The 17,250-nt window shown below is 39.5% G+C and overlaps 1 protein-coding gene across 3 annotated transcripts; it reads right to left on the minus strand.

The window, feature by feature from the left end:
• Nucleotides 1-1,094: 1,094 nt before the first annotated feature.
• b4galnt1b (beta-1,4-N-acetyl-galactosaminyl transferase 1b) lies at nucleotides 1,095-14,246 on the minus strand. 3 transcript variants are annotated; one of them, XM_034139641.1, is made up of 12 exons: nucleotides 14,049-14,246; nucleotides 11,843-11,944; nucleotides 10,259-10,481; nucleotides 9,928-10,104; nucleotides 8,337-8,443; nucleotides 7,556-7,593; nucleotides 7,291-7,471; nucleotides 5,829-5,921; nucleotides 5,533-5,720; nucleotides 4,683-4,823; nucleotides 4,291-4,528; nucleotides 1,095-2,949 (listed from the first exon to the last, which is right to left on the minus strand). In XM_034139641.1, exons 2-12 carry the CDS (start codon nucleotides 11,844-11,846, stop codon nucleotides 2,732-2,734), a joined length of 1,608 nt encoding a protein of 535 aa, XP_033995532.1. In that variant the 5' UTR covers nucleotides 11,847-11,944; nucleotides 14,049-14,246; the 3' UTR covers nucleotides 1,095-2,731. The 3 variants fall into 3 exon arrangements, with proteins under 3 accessions (XP_033995532.1, XP_033995534.1, XP_033995533.1); XM_034139643.1 differs by having other exon boundaries at nucleotides 11,843-11,903; nucleotides 14,049-14,207; XM_034139642.1 differs by lacking the exon at nucleotides 14,049-14,246 and adding an exon at nucleotides 13,779-13,905.
• Between the last annotated feature and the right edge of the window lie 3,004 nt (nucleotides 14,247-17,250).

Genomic DNA, 17,250 nt, shown 5'->3' on the forward strand with positions numbered 1-17,250 from the left:
ACTGTTGCTTAAGCGTCCTCTAGTGGAGAGATTGAAGATGCTTTTTTCTATAAATGAGTTACTCTTTAATCTATCACCATCCTCTTTTATATCATGAATGTTTGTTTGACAGTTGAAATGACAGTTGTGATGACAAACAAACTAAAAAGCTTCAGTTTTATGGTCACACGGTGGCAGTTGGTGGTCTGACTGTATGACACCTCACGTCCCAAAGGCTCAGTGTTCATTTACACTGTGCTTTGGAGCAGTGTAAGTGTGCTTCACATGCACACTGCCTTTATTAACACCTCCGCCTTGTCGGCTCTCTTCTGTGCACGGCTCAACACGAATTATGTTCTGTCCCTTTTTTCTTCAATTCTCATGTCATTTAAATGTTTTTTATATTATACAGTGGGTCAACATGGACGGACCATGGCTGGACAATGGGCAGGGCACAGAGATGTAAGTGGCCTCCAAACCTTTGTTTTTGATTGTTTTGAATTTAATTGTATTTCTTTGGGGATGTTTGCCACTTGTTTCAGTCATTTCGCCTCACCTCAGTCTCCTGACTCCTTGGGTCCCACATCCTCTGCCTGTGAGGCGTCTATCCTTGTGTATCAAACATATACTGTATGTATAAAGGTATCAAGTAGCACCATTGGGGCTCAGTGTTTTCAGATGCTTCCCTCACAACAACCAACATTTAAACGTTGACCCTGTTCTTATTTTTTACTGACCCTTTAGCGGCTTCCTCTGCTTTAGTTGACGTCCTCTTTTCTATAAAAATATTCACAAAATAATGACTGTGATGAACAATTATATAAACCAAGGACTAAACGATGCAGGAGCCAACCACTGTATAGCTGTTAGACACACACTATATTACTTTTGACTTAAATCACAAACGTAGAATATTAACTGAGTCCTGTAAATATGTCCCAGTCCAACAGTTAGAGGATGAGCGGTGATGGCAGGAATACAAAAATCAATGCTTTTGTTTTGGTTTAGTAATAAGTGTCTACATTTGGAGATGGACAAGGATGCCTAAACGAACCTATGACTTTAATGTAGACCCCCATCCCAACCCCTCAACATAATTTAGGGCAATAAAAGAGGCATTTCCACAGACATTTTAATATGTCAACAGTCGAAATCAATTTAAAAATGCTCATAATGGCGTGACCAGACAAATCAACCAGTGGTTTTTGGGTGAAGCAGGCAAGTTACATTTCTGTGTTCACACAATTAATAATATCACACACAAAAATGCTTTCAGCTCAGCTATAGATCTGCCGACAATTACAAATCTTTGAACACACAATTACACAAAAACCTTTAATAATACTGTCACTGATGAAGTTTCACTTTGATTCCCCATCCACACAGCTAACTTCAGAAACAAAATAAATAAATAAATATCACTCAAAATTGTTTTAAAATATTCATCTTCAGATAAAAAAAAAAAAACATCAGCGCATAATTCTCTGGCACCTCTTTGTTAATAACAAATAACTTTTCGAAACAAATTGGTCTTATGAAACAATAAGGTGATACAAGGGCACCATCTAAAGGCCATGGTATAAAACAACATCCCTTCAGGCATGAGGCAAACAGTAACTCTCCAAAGAGCCAGTATAAAAACAGGATTTTCAAGCTTCTCCGTCTCTCCTTGACTTTGTCTCCCTTTCACGCTCCGACTACATACTTTCAAGATGTTAATTTATCACCAAACGCTCATTAATTCTGTCTCAATGTGCTGTTTTTTTTTTCTCTTTTCTTCACTTATAATAAGAAAAAATAAACATGCACTTTGGTTCATTTCACTTTTTCTTTTAGGCAGCGTGTAAAGATGCATTTCCTTTCTTTGCCGTTCAGCAACGTGCATCGGACAGAAGCGCTCCTCTTCTTTAGATGTTAGTCGAGAGTGTCAGACAGCAGAAGACAAAAAAACACAACAGAAGGCTGCTCGCAGATCAGCTGACACCATAGGTGATGGGACTGAAAGTTTCTCCTCCTCAGACGCAATTAATCGCTCACAAATGACACATAAGATTCTGGGTAAAGTGGGGTTAGCAAAACTATAACACAATGAGATAAAAACACCCACAAGCCAGCAGCCCAACCCTTTGGCAGGACAGAGCGCAGAAACCACAGGCGGAGAAGCTCTGAATGCATTCTTCATGTGGCGTTGGTGGAAAGGATACCTACAGTATGTGCTGTGTCTACAGGATTGTCACTTTCTGGCAAGTGTCCCTTTGCTGTCATCCTCAAACGTCTATTGCTTTTCTCAAGCTCAGTCTTTTCTTTGTTGATAGTGCAAATTGAAGGAGGACACGTAGCTCTGCTCATTAGCCTAGAATGACAATGAAGGGACTCAGTCTGGGAATTTGCTACCTGTCAGGTTTCCCCAAAGCTCGGTCTCTGTGTCGGAACAGCTCGAGAATGTAAAGCCAAATCAAATGAAATAAGATGATGAACTGGGTCTGGGAAAACAAGATGATTATGTTTGTTTCTACAGGTGACTGTCTAGACAGCCTTTGATATCTGTGTCTATAATATATACTGTGGATGAGGATCTTTTAGCACTGACTGTTTCTCTATGTTGAATCCTGACACCTCTAATAAAGGTTGTCAAGTAAAAAGCAAACCAAAAGTGTGTCTAAATCTTGTCTGTCGGGGCGTGGCGGGGGAGGAGAACTTCTTTGGCAACTCATGAAGAGCAGAGGAGCCCTCAGGCTGAAGAAGAGAGACACTAATTATGAGTCAAACACTGAAATCGGTTCTTGAAGAACAGCAGGCCGTTTTTCGTGTGTGTGGCGTCAGAGGAGGCCGGCGGGTAGCGAAACTTGGCGTAAGTCTTGTCGCTCTCTGATTGGCTCGTCCAGGGAAGTTTGATTTTGGTGGCATGATTGACAATGACATCATCACAAGAGCCCACGTGGAGAGATCCCAGGCCATCGATGAAAAACTCTGAGAAAAGAAAACAGAAATGATTCAGCCACATGCATTTAAAACGTTCAACTCATTTGAGTGTGTCTAATTGAATTATCCCTAACACTTTATATGATGCTCAATCCATAGTGCATTATTACCTGCTTGTATCACTGTATTTTCTAATAAGTATAGTAAACACATATATAAGGTTTATAGCAATAATCATCACGCAATAAAAAGCACTTTGTTTTGCGAGGATCATGGTAATACATCATTGTGATATTTGCATAATGGCATATTTGGCTTTTAACATCTATTCCTTATGCAGTACAATCATATAATGCAATGTAAGTTTGTTTACTTCAACATCCTCAAAAACGTTAATAAGGGAGAAGTGGAAAACGGTATATTAGAGGACTAAATACAAATGTAATTCAATTGTATTTAATGCATTTCGTTTAATTAAATTATAGCAGAGCACTGATTAAACATTTCACACTTTAATTTCTTTGCAACAGTTAATTTGATAATATCTCAATAAGTCAAATGAGATATGAATCTTTTAAACATAATTTACCAAAACACTTCATTACAAAGCATTAGGCAGTTAAGTCTCATGGTCTTTAATCAGAACGGTACTGCAGGCTCTCTCTTTGTTTCTTGTGTGCGCCAAGTTCACATTCAGATTGTCTTGATTTCACACCACTGTATGTAACTAACCCTTGCTGGGTTGCTTGAGTATGCACAAGTTAGAAAACATAAACCACACATTTAACATGTTTGCAGATGGTTACAGCATTCCTTTGCTTGATTTTTTAAATGTGTTTTTAATGGAAGATATGGCCCCAGATTAGCTGCAAACAACTGGAAATAAGGGCAAGCACACACATGAGTGTAGAATGTTGACACTTCCTTTTTCACACCCTGCTCTGATGAATGACTGTCGTAGGAACCATTTTATGGGTGTTGTTGGCATGTCAGTTTATTTAATTTATATTTATAGTGCAATACTATTTTTGAACACTTGGTGGCGGGGGTTAGCTGCACCAGGTGTATAAAAGGGGTCATAGGTGACCGGAAGAGTGAGGACACAGGAGGAAGAGCATACAGATTCAACCAGCCCGGCAGATGCTCAAGATACAACCATTCACTCAGTGATTAATTGGTAATATAAACGATCAATAAACATCATTCTAAACTGTACTCAAGACCGGAAATAATCTGTTTGTTACTGCGTCTGGATCACTCATTCTCCTGTGAAAGTAATGGCAAAAAGGATATAGGATATTGGAACAACGAAATTGTTATTGTACATTTGAATAGTCTAATAACACTCTTCACTGTTTGATATGAACATTATTCTTCCCCTGTACTCACCCAGGTGAGCGACCCTGGCGAGACGCGGGTCGAAGCCGACCTGCTGCACTTTGTCGGTGCGGGCCAGGAAGAAGTTAATAACCCCGTCAGTCACCACGCAGTTAGGGAAGCCTTGGATAACGTGATGAAACCCTCTCCTCAAGTGTAAACAGTCTCCATCCTCCTCCCCTGACTCAATGGAGATGGTCTGTCTGTAGGTGGCAGTGTAACCTGTGGCCTCCCGCACTGCACCGCCCACCTGGACACACACACACAAACACAAACACAAACACGAACACACGAACACACACACGCACACGCACACGCACACACACACACACACATTGATGTCACTGAATCAGGAACACAAGCCTGCCACAGTCATTTTAAACAAAAGCTTTTTGTTTTCTCACCAGATCCAGAGTGGTTCTCTCTAAGACGTCCACCAGTTTCTCCAGCTTGGTGTTGGATGTGAATATGAAGTCGTCGTCCACCCACAGCACGTACTTCGTGGTCACCTGAGAGACGGCCAGGTTTCGTCCAGCAAACCAACCCTGTGGCACATGACGCAGAGCGTGAATACCAAAAAGGATCAGTGAACACTTTTTTTAAAAGTTGCTCCTTGAAGGACAAAACTATCCACATAAAACAACTGCTATAACAAAGTTATATATTAATATCATTTCACCTTATTACTGAGTTAAATTATTTATCTAACTTCCATCCAAATTGTAATTTTCTAAATGTAACCCTTTAAATACCAGTTATTTTACACTGTTATGAAACAGTAACCTTATGACAATGATAAGCAGCATTGATTATTGTATTTTGTTAGGGTCAGATAAAGAAAAGTTGACACTTTAAAGTGCCAGTTGGTTTTACACACAGTATTCTTCTGTAAACTAAATTCTAGGGGAATCTTTTCTTGATTCATGAAGATATGAATGCATTGCATAAAATACATAATACAGCAGCAATGTCCCTGTTGGAAGCCGATAAAATAACATGTATTTGGGTTTCAATAGAACAATTCTGTCCTAAATGAGTGTCTGTGAGTTAGCTAATATAGGAGCTCAGATAGATATTCAGAAATGTAAATAAACAAAATCCTTCTCACACCCTTTTTTCCCATTTCTTTGTCACATTTGTCATATGCACATCTAATGTGATTGATAGCTACTCATTTAAAACCCCCATATGTCCCTAGCGCAGGACAAGGGTTACACATCCATGGTTACAAGCCTTCACTATGAGTCTCCCTACCTTTCCAAAAGGCATGATGTAATGTTCGATGTAAGGCCCAGAAATAGTTTGGGGGTTTTCGCTGTCATCAGCGATCACTATGGTGACGGTAGGATAGTATCTCCTCACGCTGTCGATGAGATTTTGAAGCTTTTCATACCGCAGGAAAGTCTTCGTAGCTATGGTAACAAGGGCACTGACGTTGTACTCTGCAGAGAAGGAAGATGAAACAATCGTTAGAGGAAAGTTAGCTTTTTTATTTTTAGTAAATGAAGATATGTTATTACTGTAAGGCTTATTGTTCAGTGGTGTTTTACCTCCTTTGGATCCTGTGTTATACAGTTTGGGAGTCACCCCGTGTTGAATCTTGATACTGAAGCTGGCTTGATGCCCCTCCGTCTCCAACTGAACTAATAGACACAACAAAAACACATTTAATTTGTGTGATAGGATCTTACTGGGGCGAACCGCTCTGCATTTGTTAATGGAGTAGGGCTGTTCATTCAAAATGCTGAATGCATTTAATTATCCACAAAATATTGAAACTGGAGTAATGGTTGCTATATAACAGGTTGACAGATAATTTAGAGGTAAATGTGATCTTTGACTTTGGTCCTGCATGTCCTCAGGCTTTGTCCCTGGTGACCATTGGTGAATCTCTATTAAAGTAACACAAACAGGCTGTATTATTATATAAGTCTGCCTCCTGATTTGATGCCCAGGTCGATACAATGAAAAGTATCTAAATGTATGCAAATATTTACTCCAGTTATTATTTCTATAGTGACCAACTGTAAGTGTGATATAATAAATATCAAAACAACCTTTCTTTTTGGGAGATAAAAGGTCCAGTGTTTAGTGGTGAGGTCCAAATGGCAACTAACTAAATCCCAGATATTAAGGTGGCCTTCAGGAAACCTAAAACCTGAAAGGCCATCTCTAGAGCCAGTGTGTAGTATGTCCTTTCTGTCCTACTGAAGAAACACTGCGTCCAAACTCCCCTTTATTCCTTTAAATCATGGGAAATATGCTCATTGGCTTTTTGGCTAAGAGTTGGAAGATAACATTGCTTTCTGGTAACTTTGTAAGGATTTTCAACATGTTCATTTGTGAGATTTTATTACCTAAGTTACAACCATAGATATAGAGATTTGGACAAAGTAAGGCAAGCTTTCCCCCCCTCTTTTCAGTCTTGATGATAATAATAAACGTTATTTGTATAGCACCTTTCATGCACAAAGCAGCCCAAAGCACTTTATTAAAGAAAAAATAACAACAATATTAAAATAATATTAAAATAAATACAGAACAAGATAAAACATCTACTGTGATCCTAATGCAATTCCCTTGAACTAAAGCTGATATTCAAATAGGTTAAAATAAAACAATTTAAAAAAGAAAATTAAAAGTGTAAAATAAAAGCAAAACAGAAAAAATACAGTAACACAATGATACCAGTGAGAATTGAAATTAACCCAAATTAAAAGCCATATTACAAAGAGTTTGCTGTTCTAAGATCCATGGGGAGATCTCTTGTGTGATACCCTTGGAATTTCTAAAGCAGGGCAGTGGAGGATCTAAGGGTTCTTGTTGGAACATCTTGTTGATGCTAAGCTACGCCAACTAGCTGACATGTACTGACAAGAGAATATCAACTCTTCTAATCATCTAAAAGGTTGTTTTGGGGAGCTTTTACTTATGCGAAGCAATAGTCTAAAAGGAGGTTAAGGCACATTTTGCGGGGAAAAAAGCACTGAAATACTGAACGTTTGTTCTCACCTGTGTCTGCCGTGCTGGGGTTAAACAGTGTGTTTGTGTAGGTGACAAACTGCAGCTGTCGGTTCAGGTTTAGCAGCAGGCTGCTGGACAGAGTCATGTGCATCTCGCTATCACCTTTGATTTTCACCCCGTCCACCTCTGCTGCCACATTTAGCGTTCCGAGCATGGCAGTGAAGTTTATCTGCAGCGAGATGGAAAAATGGTGAGTGGATTAAAAGCAAAGCAGATATCTAAAGTATGTCAAAGTAAAAATAGAAATACATACCGAGTAGTGGTCTCGGGGAAGGTCGTGTAAGGCCAAGCCTGAAAGCATTATGATAACAATTGACAGGCTATGTTACTACAGCCTTTAAGACACAGTTAATGCACAAACTGTAAGCACAATTTAAAATAGGCACTGTGTGTTTCCTAAAAACGAACTGTTCTATTTGTGCTAAACCGGTTAACGATGCTTCTTATGTTATGCAGAAAAGTGGAATCCATATCCAATCTATTTGTGCACACAGCACTGGTACGTCACACATGAGCCATCTCCAGGTTTAGATATTTTTAGCTGTAGTAGCTTAGTGACCAATGCCTCAATTAAAGGTCACCTATTATGCTAAATCCACTTTTTCCTGTCTTTTGTACATAAATGTGTGTCCCCTCTGTGTTAAGCGATTTGGAAAGTTTCAGGAAATAAGATTCTCTTTCTTTTTGTCCTGATCCATTTATATAAAAACTTTTCCGAAAATGAGCTGATCACATTTTCAGTTCATTAGAATTTAGAATCAGAATCAGCACTTTTGAAACAGGGTTGAAACAGAGGGGTTTATGGGATGCTACAATGCATGATCTGTTTGGTTTTTCGAGCCAAACACTTCAGAGACATGTTTTGTATACATCTGAGACCTATACTATATTGTTGAAAAAGAGTGTAACAGGGGACCTTTAAATAATCTAATCTAAAACCGCAACATCTGTTTTAACTGTTGAACAGCAATCTAGTTTAACAAATAGTCATGTTCAAATGTGTGTCCCACTCTCAGGTCTGTCTGAAGTCTTACCTGGGATGATGATTGTTCTTAGGGGACGAAGCTCCACCCCCTGCGTTGGATACTGTAAGGGATTGTTAGCCTCTGCAATAATGAGAACATCTGCAGGTGTCTGCGACCTAAGGGGAGAAAAGATCATCACCAGGATGCTCCCTGCAGCACACACACAACTAACATCAGCAAGCATGGAACAACTACGCTCAAAATGCAGTGAGTGTTTTTTGCTCTACGAAAACACAGTGAAGAGAGAATTCAATAGCAGCTTCTGAAAAACTTGTGATTATTCTCAGTTGAAATATCTCAAATACATTACCTTGACACCTTCCCTGGTTAGTTTAATTACATTTAAGACAATAACATTTTTGTAAACAGGTTTCCTAAGATGTTATGTGTAAGGGTCATTCCAGAATTGGAGGACAATTTAGACACCAACATTTTTGAAAAATGAACCTTTTATTTTATTATGTTTTGTTATGTACAGTATTTAGGGAAAACAGATAATAAACCATCAAAAAAAGTGATTAGCCCAGCTAAGGCATCAAATGTATATTTTCCAATGAAGAATTAACCCTGTTACTCTAATTATAGTAACAGGGTTGCAAATCAATGCTAATTTTAGCTTTTACCTCAGGAATTAATGCTAGCTGCACAATGTAATGCTATTGTCAAGGAATGGACACACTTGGATATTTAACTAAAGAAAGATACATTTGAAATACATTTGTTTTAATCTCATAATGTGAGTAACAGGGTTGCGTTTGTATGAGTGCCACACTCCTTCAAGAGTGACAAGATTGGAAATATATTACAAATAAAAGAGAGGACTTAGTTTTGGTCTACCCATGGTAGTAGCACATGGCTCGCTGATGTCCTTTCCACTGTGTCATGCGACAAACAGTTTTTTCACTTCCTCTGCCAAGCTAAAAAGGTTTCGGTAACAGGGTTGCGCGCATGTTGAGGGACACACCTTCTGTGCAAAATTACTGTTATTTAAAATGTGTTTATGATTTAACAAATTGATTTGACCATTACAAGAGACATATATCAATAGAATAATATCAAAAAAGTAAATAAAAACCCTATTTGAAATGTTATATATGGCGTGCAAGTTGGTCACCAAGAAGCTGGGACAAGAGAAAAGGGCCATTTTAGGGGGTGTTCGAGAGCTATTTGATATTTTAAATAATATTTTGAAACCACTTTTTCTATAACTTTATAGTATATTTAACACAACAAGTGCATGTTTTAGCTTTTTGGGCATGGATTATTAGATTTTTTATATGGGGGACATGAAATGTCCTCCAATTCTGGAATGACCTTTAAATATGCAATGAGTCAACAGCCTATTAAATATGTACTCATTTTCATACTTTTTCCGTACAGATATCTGAACAATGGCTAAAGCCAGGTTCAAAATAGTTGTTTCCTTTTGTGGGCATATTAGAGTCAAATATTTTTACCGGGAGGTTTCTTTTATATCTCTTTGTATCACGTAATGAATCAGGAAATACGGCAAACAGACACTCGCAATAACTACCCCAATAAGATGATTCTCCATCATTATCCTGCTTGTTCATCAACAATATTTGACATCTCTGCTTACCTCTTCTGGAAACTCTTGTACTCTTTGGCCCGTCTCCTCTTCATCTCCTCCAGGTCAGAGGCCTCGAAGGCGGTGTGCAGCGGGTGAGCCGACACCCGCGGGAACAAGAGCTGGGCGAAGGGCAGGTTCACTCCTCCACTCTCACCCTCACATATGCATCCGTTACGCGCCAACAAGCTGGATGGATCATTGGAGATACATGCATGTGAGGAAATCATGTTTAGCTGACCTCTGTTGTGCTCAGGAGTTTGAATAAGGAAAAAATAACAGGATAGATAGATAGATAGATAGATAGATAGATAGATAGATAGATTTGAAGAAAATGAATTACCTTGCCACATTGTCCCTCACGTGAAAGGGGATGTTGCCTAGTCGGTGGTCTGGTTCTGGGAGCCTCTCCTCTAGATGCCTCTCCAAAATTGACCCCGATCGCTGCCACACATCCACAGTGGTGTAAGCCCGAGTGGGCCACGAATGAATGAGGGCCAGCACCAGCACCACAGACACCAGGATAGCGAGCAACACCGTCTTTCTCAGGGAGCGCATCCTGAAACCTGAAGAAGAAATGTGCATGTTTAAATTCCTCCTGCGCACACAAAAATATCTACTTTATAGTTCAGGTAATGTGAGGCTCCAAAGATTCAAAGGCTTTATTGTCATATGCACAGACATCTTAAGTCCCAGGCTCCTCCAACAATGCAACATAAATATATCTAAGACATAAAACAATAAAACAAATGTAAAAAAGAACTAAAATATTGCAAGGAGAAACAGAAAAAAAATTGTGCAAGATTATGTTGCAGGCAGGATCAATTGTGCAAGTAATGTAAAAAAAAAGAAATAAGCTAAATATTGCAGAAAATGTTGTAAATTAGCAAGTAGCGTCATTTTAAATCAAGTAGATATCTTCCAAAGTAAGTCATCTCAGCACATAAAGACTGTGAGAAAAGATTAAAAAAATTGATTGTGTCCCCCATCTTGAATACTGTATGAAGAAAGCCAGACAGACTGGAAGGCTCCAGAGACACAGAGCATTCCTCAGATTATGTGTGGTTACATTCATAGAGCCACTTGGGGGTGAATGGGAAAAGGATGTTGAAGCATGCATTAACTAAAGCACTGCACTCTAGCTGGTATCTATCAGTGTGGCTCTGTGGTGTCATAAAACCTTCCGGCATCTAAAGTGCGGTCAGAACGAGAACCAACAATCAGATTGATTGATGATTTAGCTTCTAAATTAAGATTAGCCAGCTAGCTCAGTATGCGTTACAGTACACTAGTTAGTTACACAGTTAGCATTTTATAGTGATAGATAGTTAAAACAAACAAAAAATACATTTACATTCTATCCCTGGCCATGTCTGCTATACATGTTTCAATTCTCAGAAACTTACCAGAACACAATGAGCTCTTTTAATATGATCCAGATGTGATGAACAAAAATTATATTTCCGCTCTGTATGTTTTTCAAATGGTTCATCATTGTTATTCGTGTGTCAGATCCCCTGGGGGTGTTTCCTCTGTGTGTGTGTGTGTGTGTGTGTGTGTGTGTGTGTGTGTGTGTGTGTGTGTGTGTGTGTGTGTGTGTGTGTGTGTGTGTGTGTGTGTGTGTGTGTGTGTGTGTGTGTGTGTGTTTTGCTGGGACATTAACATAATGACAACAATCGCAGCTCAGAAAGATCCTGTATAATGCTTTCTCTATGCGTGACCTGAATTGCTCTTTGCAAACTCCACAGAGACAATTTCTTGTTAACTGTTTGAGGGTACAACTTACTGTAAACACCTGTAACAAGTGTTTAAACATTTTAATTTGTATACAGCACCATTTGTGGACCAAAAATATAATATACAGAATTAGTATATTACTTATCTTCTCTTCCCTTCAGTGTGTGTTTTAATAAGTATGAATATTTACCCATCAGCCTCTATCCAGTCAGTGAAAGGGCATCCTCTGTAGGAACCTGCATCTCCAGAAACTATGTAGATAGTCACAGAAATTAGTTAGCACCTTCCCCATCTGAAAACAAAAATAAACATTATTAGAATATACAGTATAGCGAATCATCAGTAGCTCATTCGTTCTTGACTTATGGCCAAAAACCTCCCAGTGACCTTGATCAGTTCATAACTGAGTCTTGTGCCAATTTGAAGAAATTCCCTCATGGTGCTCCTGAAATATCCTGTCACAGAAAAGGGACAGATGTGAGGTCACAGTGACCTTTTAACACCAAGTTTGTATCAGTTAATTCTTAGTCTTGTACGGCCAGACCAATCTCCACAGTCCTGCACCCATAATCACTCTGGCACACACATTTTATTTCTTTAAATCAATCACATCGTCTTTGGGAGGACTAAGCAAAGACACAGAAATAGATATCACAGATAGTGGAAGGGAAGGATGTCCAAGTAGACGTTTGTGGCACATCTCAAGAAATTCCCTCCCGAGTTATCCGGTTGACAATAATGGGACTGACAAGTAAGCATTGTATGAAAACTGCATGAGGCAATTTCATCGTCACTTAGAAACCCAGGCTAGCAGCCATATGGTGCTTCATTAGCTAGTTGAGTGGTCCTACAGCCCTCAGGGGAAATTCAGCAGGGTTTGGGGGTCGACTGTTTTAGGTTTGTTGTAGGTAAAATCAATACGATATGATCACAAGAAGAAGCCAAACAGCCTGCTGCTGTGGCCCTGTGCTCTTATCCCTCAGAGGAAATGTTTAATCTTCAAGTCCTTTTAAAACGTTTCTTCCTGTTGTATTGTTGATGGAGGATACACCATGTTGGCCTTGGATAACCTATGTTTCTTATATTAAACTAACTACTGCCACTTCTCTCACCGGGTCGACTCAGAAAAGGGTGACATTTAGACATGTGGTACTTCAGGCAGCAATTTCCATGCGGATCTTTTCATATATTTCTATAAATGATGTCTTAAAGTGGAAATGTTCATTCAATAGCATAGGATTATAGAGTGCTATTATTCATATATCTAATCAGACTATTAGACTCAGGATTCCTTCTCTTGCCTAGATACAGTACATTGCATGCTACAGTAGATAGTGATGTCTTATTATCTTAGCCAACACATTAAACAGAGAACTGTACATGAACATGAAATACAAATGATTATTTGAAACCATACAAATCCACAAATATGCTTCACATACTGTAAATCCTCAAATGTGCAAAATGTAATAAGAAGTGAGTGCTTAAAACAAACCATTCAAATGCTGATTGGTGTAAGAAGATATACATGATCACAATCAGACCATACAATTCATAAAGAAACTGAACCATAGAATAAAAGGAAGCATTTGAGGGAATTATTAAAGGAGCATCATCAGCAATCGGTTTTTTTTCAACGTTAACCTTGATTTATTTTCTGTGAAGCTAAATGTAACCACGCACATGTAGCTCTTACTGGCATTACCTAGCACAGCTGATGACTGGCTGTTAAGAAAACACCCCTAACATTCGGTAACCGGACGATCAAGGGAGGTGAGCCATGATATAAGTCACGAGGAAATGTCCAGAGGCCGATCAGAATAAACGTATGAGTTGCAGTGCTGCTTTTAATTAACCTAAAAACGAGCCTCTGAGGACAGCTGTAGACATGCTCGAGCTCAGAGCTCTGGGGGTCCCTCCCAAAACGCGCGTGACAGATTTGTTGCCTCATTCAGATTCTGAATATTAAATCACCGCATTTTATTCTGCATGATCAACATCCCCTTACTGACCTGCATTCTTACATATAAGAAGAAATGTCAAAGTGATGCGATGATCTGTCCTGCATTAATAAATTGCTGCAGATATCATACGATCTCTCAGACAGGCCTATTATCCTGCCTTACCGTGAATACGACTGCAGGGGAAAACCGTGCACTTAAGGTTTCTTGATGTGTCTTTCGATTACATTCCTTTGTGTGCTAAATCATATCTCCTCCAAAACGCAGATCACATTGCTTTCATGCAATTGTTCACGGTTTTCTTTCCTTCTCATGTTTTTGCCTTGTATAGAAACAGTCACCGAGCCGGAAATGCCGACAAAAATAACGTGCCGAAAACAGACATATAGGCCAATTACCGTTATTCCGGTCAAATCCTGAGAACATGGAGCTCACCTCAGTTCAACGACGCAACGTGTTAGTTTCTCCTCCAGTCTGCACGGAGGTCGTCCCTGTGAACGTGTATCTCTGTGGTCTGGAAAATGTGATTAGATGTGGTCAAATGGAGCAGCCAGGAGATAAATAAGGCGGCCGCACATCGCAGCACTACAGGCTGTGGACGGACGCTCCCCTGCAGCAGCAGCAGCACGGCTGAGCGGCGCACCTCAACACTCAGCGGTCAATCAGCGAGCAGCAGCTTCATCATGGAGCTCCGACATGCGACCGCAACATACACCTGACTCCAAACACTGCGTAAACAATCATGCACAGTCTCAGCAAAGTCATGCATGCTATTTTGGAAATATTTTCCAAAAGTAGACCAGCTCACCAATTCAACAATAGTGTATACATGTGGGTGTGTGTGTCGTGATTCGTGAATAAAGGCCTGTGTTTAGTGTGTTTGACTGAAAACTCATCTCTTTCGACTCCACTTCGAGCAATAAAATGAAAAAACAAACAAAATAAAAAGCACTTAGATACTAGTAACCAGGGGCGTCGCCTGGACCTGGAAACATTCGGGGCTTAGCCCACAGTGGGCGGCCGCGGCGCTACTGTGGAATTTTCTACTGCAACACTCCCCACACGCACACAGTACACCCGCGACTAGGGATGGGTATCGTTAAGGTTTTAACGGTACTACTACTTATATCGATACCGCTTATCGATCCGGTCTTTTAACGGTACTTTTATTGGTTCTTTTGGAGAAAAAAATGTTTGAACAAATCGTATTCAATCGTATTAAATAAAGAATTCTAAACAGAATTACGCAGCCCCCCTGGTGACATTGGTGAGAAAAATATTAATACGTGGCCACGAATTAATAATGCGTGGTCACTAATTAATAATGCGTGGCCACGAATGAGTTATTATGTTCCCATGCATTATTAATGCGTGGCCACGAATTACATGTATTTACCCTGATTACATGTTGCCGAAGCTTTTATCCGAAGTTACTTAAAGGGGACCTATCATGCAAAATGCACTTTTGTACGTCTTTTATACATGAATATGTGTCCCCGGTGTTCCAGGGAACTCACCAAGTGTCAGAAAACACAATCCTCTCTATTTTCCTCCATACCCAAATCTCTAAAAAAGGGGCTGCAACGGATCTGATAAAAACTGATCCAGATTTGAACACTGTCCTGACGTCAGGACGGTGGCGCTACGCTATTGGGCCAACCCCACCAATCAGGAGGAGACAACCACGGCATTGCCGTTCGAAAGCGCTGGAGACACTGTAGTACATATGCCAGGCCTCTAGATGGTGCTGTTCTCACAGAATCAGCCCTTGCAAAAACAGAGCTAACATTTTTCAAATTGAGCGAAATGAGGCATGGCTAAAATGCATGATCTGTTTGGTATTTTGAAAAAAAAAAAGTATAAATATGCCTTATATAGGTATGGTCCTACACTATATTATTCAAATATAGCATGATAGGTCCACTTTAAAATAACATACTGTAATGATGAAACGGATAGGCTAAGTCAGCCCATATAAATAGATCCGTATAAGTTGCAACCAACTTCAAATCATACGAGAGGAAGCATCACTAAAATGAAAGTGTGGGAACATAAAGTGTATTTTAGAAACACATGTCCTAACATCCTACTTATTAGGTTGTTCCCCGCCCTGACCCCTGATAGCCAATACACTCCATCAGCTGCCATGTAGCCTACCTGAGGCCTCCCATGTCTTCAACTCAGGGGAAAGCCTAACAACACCGCAGTTAATACTAATAACATTCCTATATACAACCAAAGGTCAAACATTTAATTTTAAGTCGGGGTTTTGATCTGTTGCCCTAACATAATTGTAACACTGCAAAATTGTACATGCCAAAGTGCAGCGAGGTGTATAACAACAACAAATCTAAATACTAAACTGCGTTACATTGTGCAGATCCCCTTTAGGCAATATGTGGACAAGTGTTTTTCGTTTTATTTGGGTTTAATGACATTTGTGCCTTTACAGGTGCCAAATAGCCTATATGATGGAGAGACAGGAGGACCCCTTGTTGCAGTTTCTGCAAGATCGTAGAACTGGAGAAGAAATCCTGAACAAACTCAAAAACGACACGATATTCTTCAGAAAATATTCATGAATATCATCTACACAATGAAGAATCTACTTCAGCATATACAGTGAAAGAGTAGTACATTCTCATGCCATAGCCTACAGTACATTGCCTCTTATTTAGACTTATCAACAGATACAGTATGGATGGCAATAAATAATATGGTCACTATTAATCCTCCCAGGATAGAGATATTAGTCAACTAACTAGATGTACAGTACCGCATAACGGTACAGAATATGACCGCCGCTAATGTTTCACACCACACACACACACACACACACACACACACACACACACACACACACACACACACACACACACACACACACACACACACACACACACACACACACACACACACACACACACACACATATATATATATATACACAGAAACAGTGCATACATACATATTTGTGTTTTATTTATTAATTTGGCCTGTAACTTTCTTGAAATAGAAAGCAAAAATGTTGGTTTTTCAATTAGGTATAAATATGTAAATTTGCAAAATAATTTACGTAGTTTGTGACCCATGACAATTTAAATATGATCCTGTTAAAATGTTGTTACTTTTGTTTACATTTGCAGATTGATTCGTCAGTAATTGCACTGATGTCTGAAGAAGATCTGGCAAAGTACATCCCACATTACAGAGACAGATTGGCAGCTGTAGCCTTCTGCCGCAACAGTCATTGTGGAGATTCAGTAGCATCTGAGGTCAACTGGAAAGAATAAGGGCAAAGTGTTGTGCTCCAGACAGCAAGACAGTTAAAAGACAGCTGCTTTGGGATAAATTAAAAGGAAACAAAAATGCAAAGAGACAGGCAAAGATATTAGAAATTGGGTGGATGAATTTCAGTGAAGACGACAATGCTTTCAAACAGGTGCGAACTGTAAAAGGCGGTGGGACCCGGCATGTCTGTGTGGACAGGCAGACAAAACTCGGAGAAATCCAAGAAATGGCTGAGTCCCTTTTTTTCCCAAATGGTCTCTGCAAGTCTCTAAAACTGACAGACCATGACCGCAGGATCCGTGATTTTGCACAAAATGAGATTGACCCAGATTGTACAGTTGAGGAT

The sequence above is a fragment of the Trematomus bernacchii genome, unplaced genomic scaffold (assembly GCF_902827165.1).
Source record: "Trematomus bernacchii unplaced genomic scaffold, fTreBer1.1, whole genome shotgun sequence".
NCBI lineage: Eukaryota > Metazoa > Chordata > Actinopteri > Perciformes > Nototheniidae > Trematomus > Trematomus bernacchii.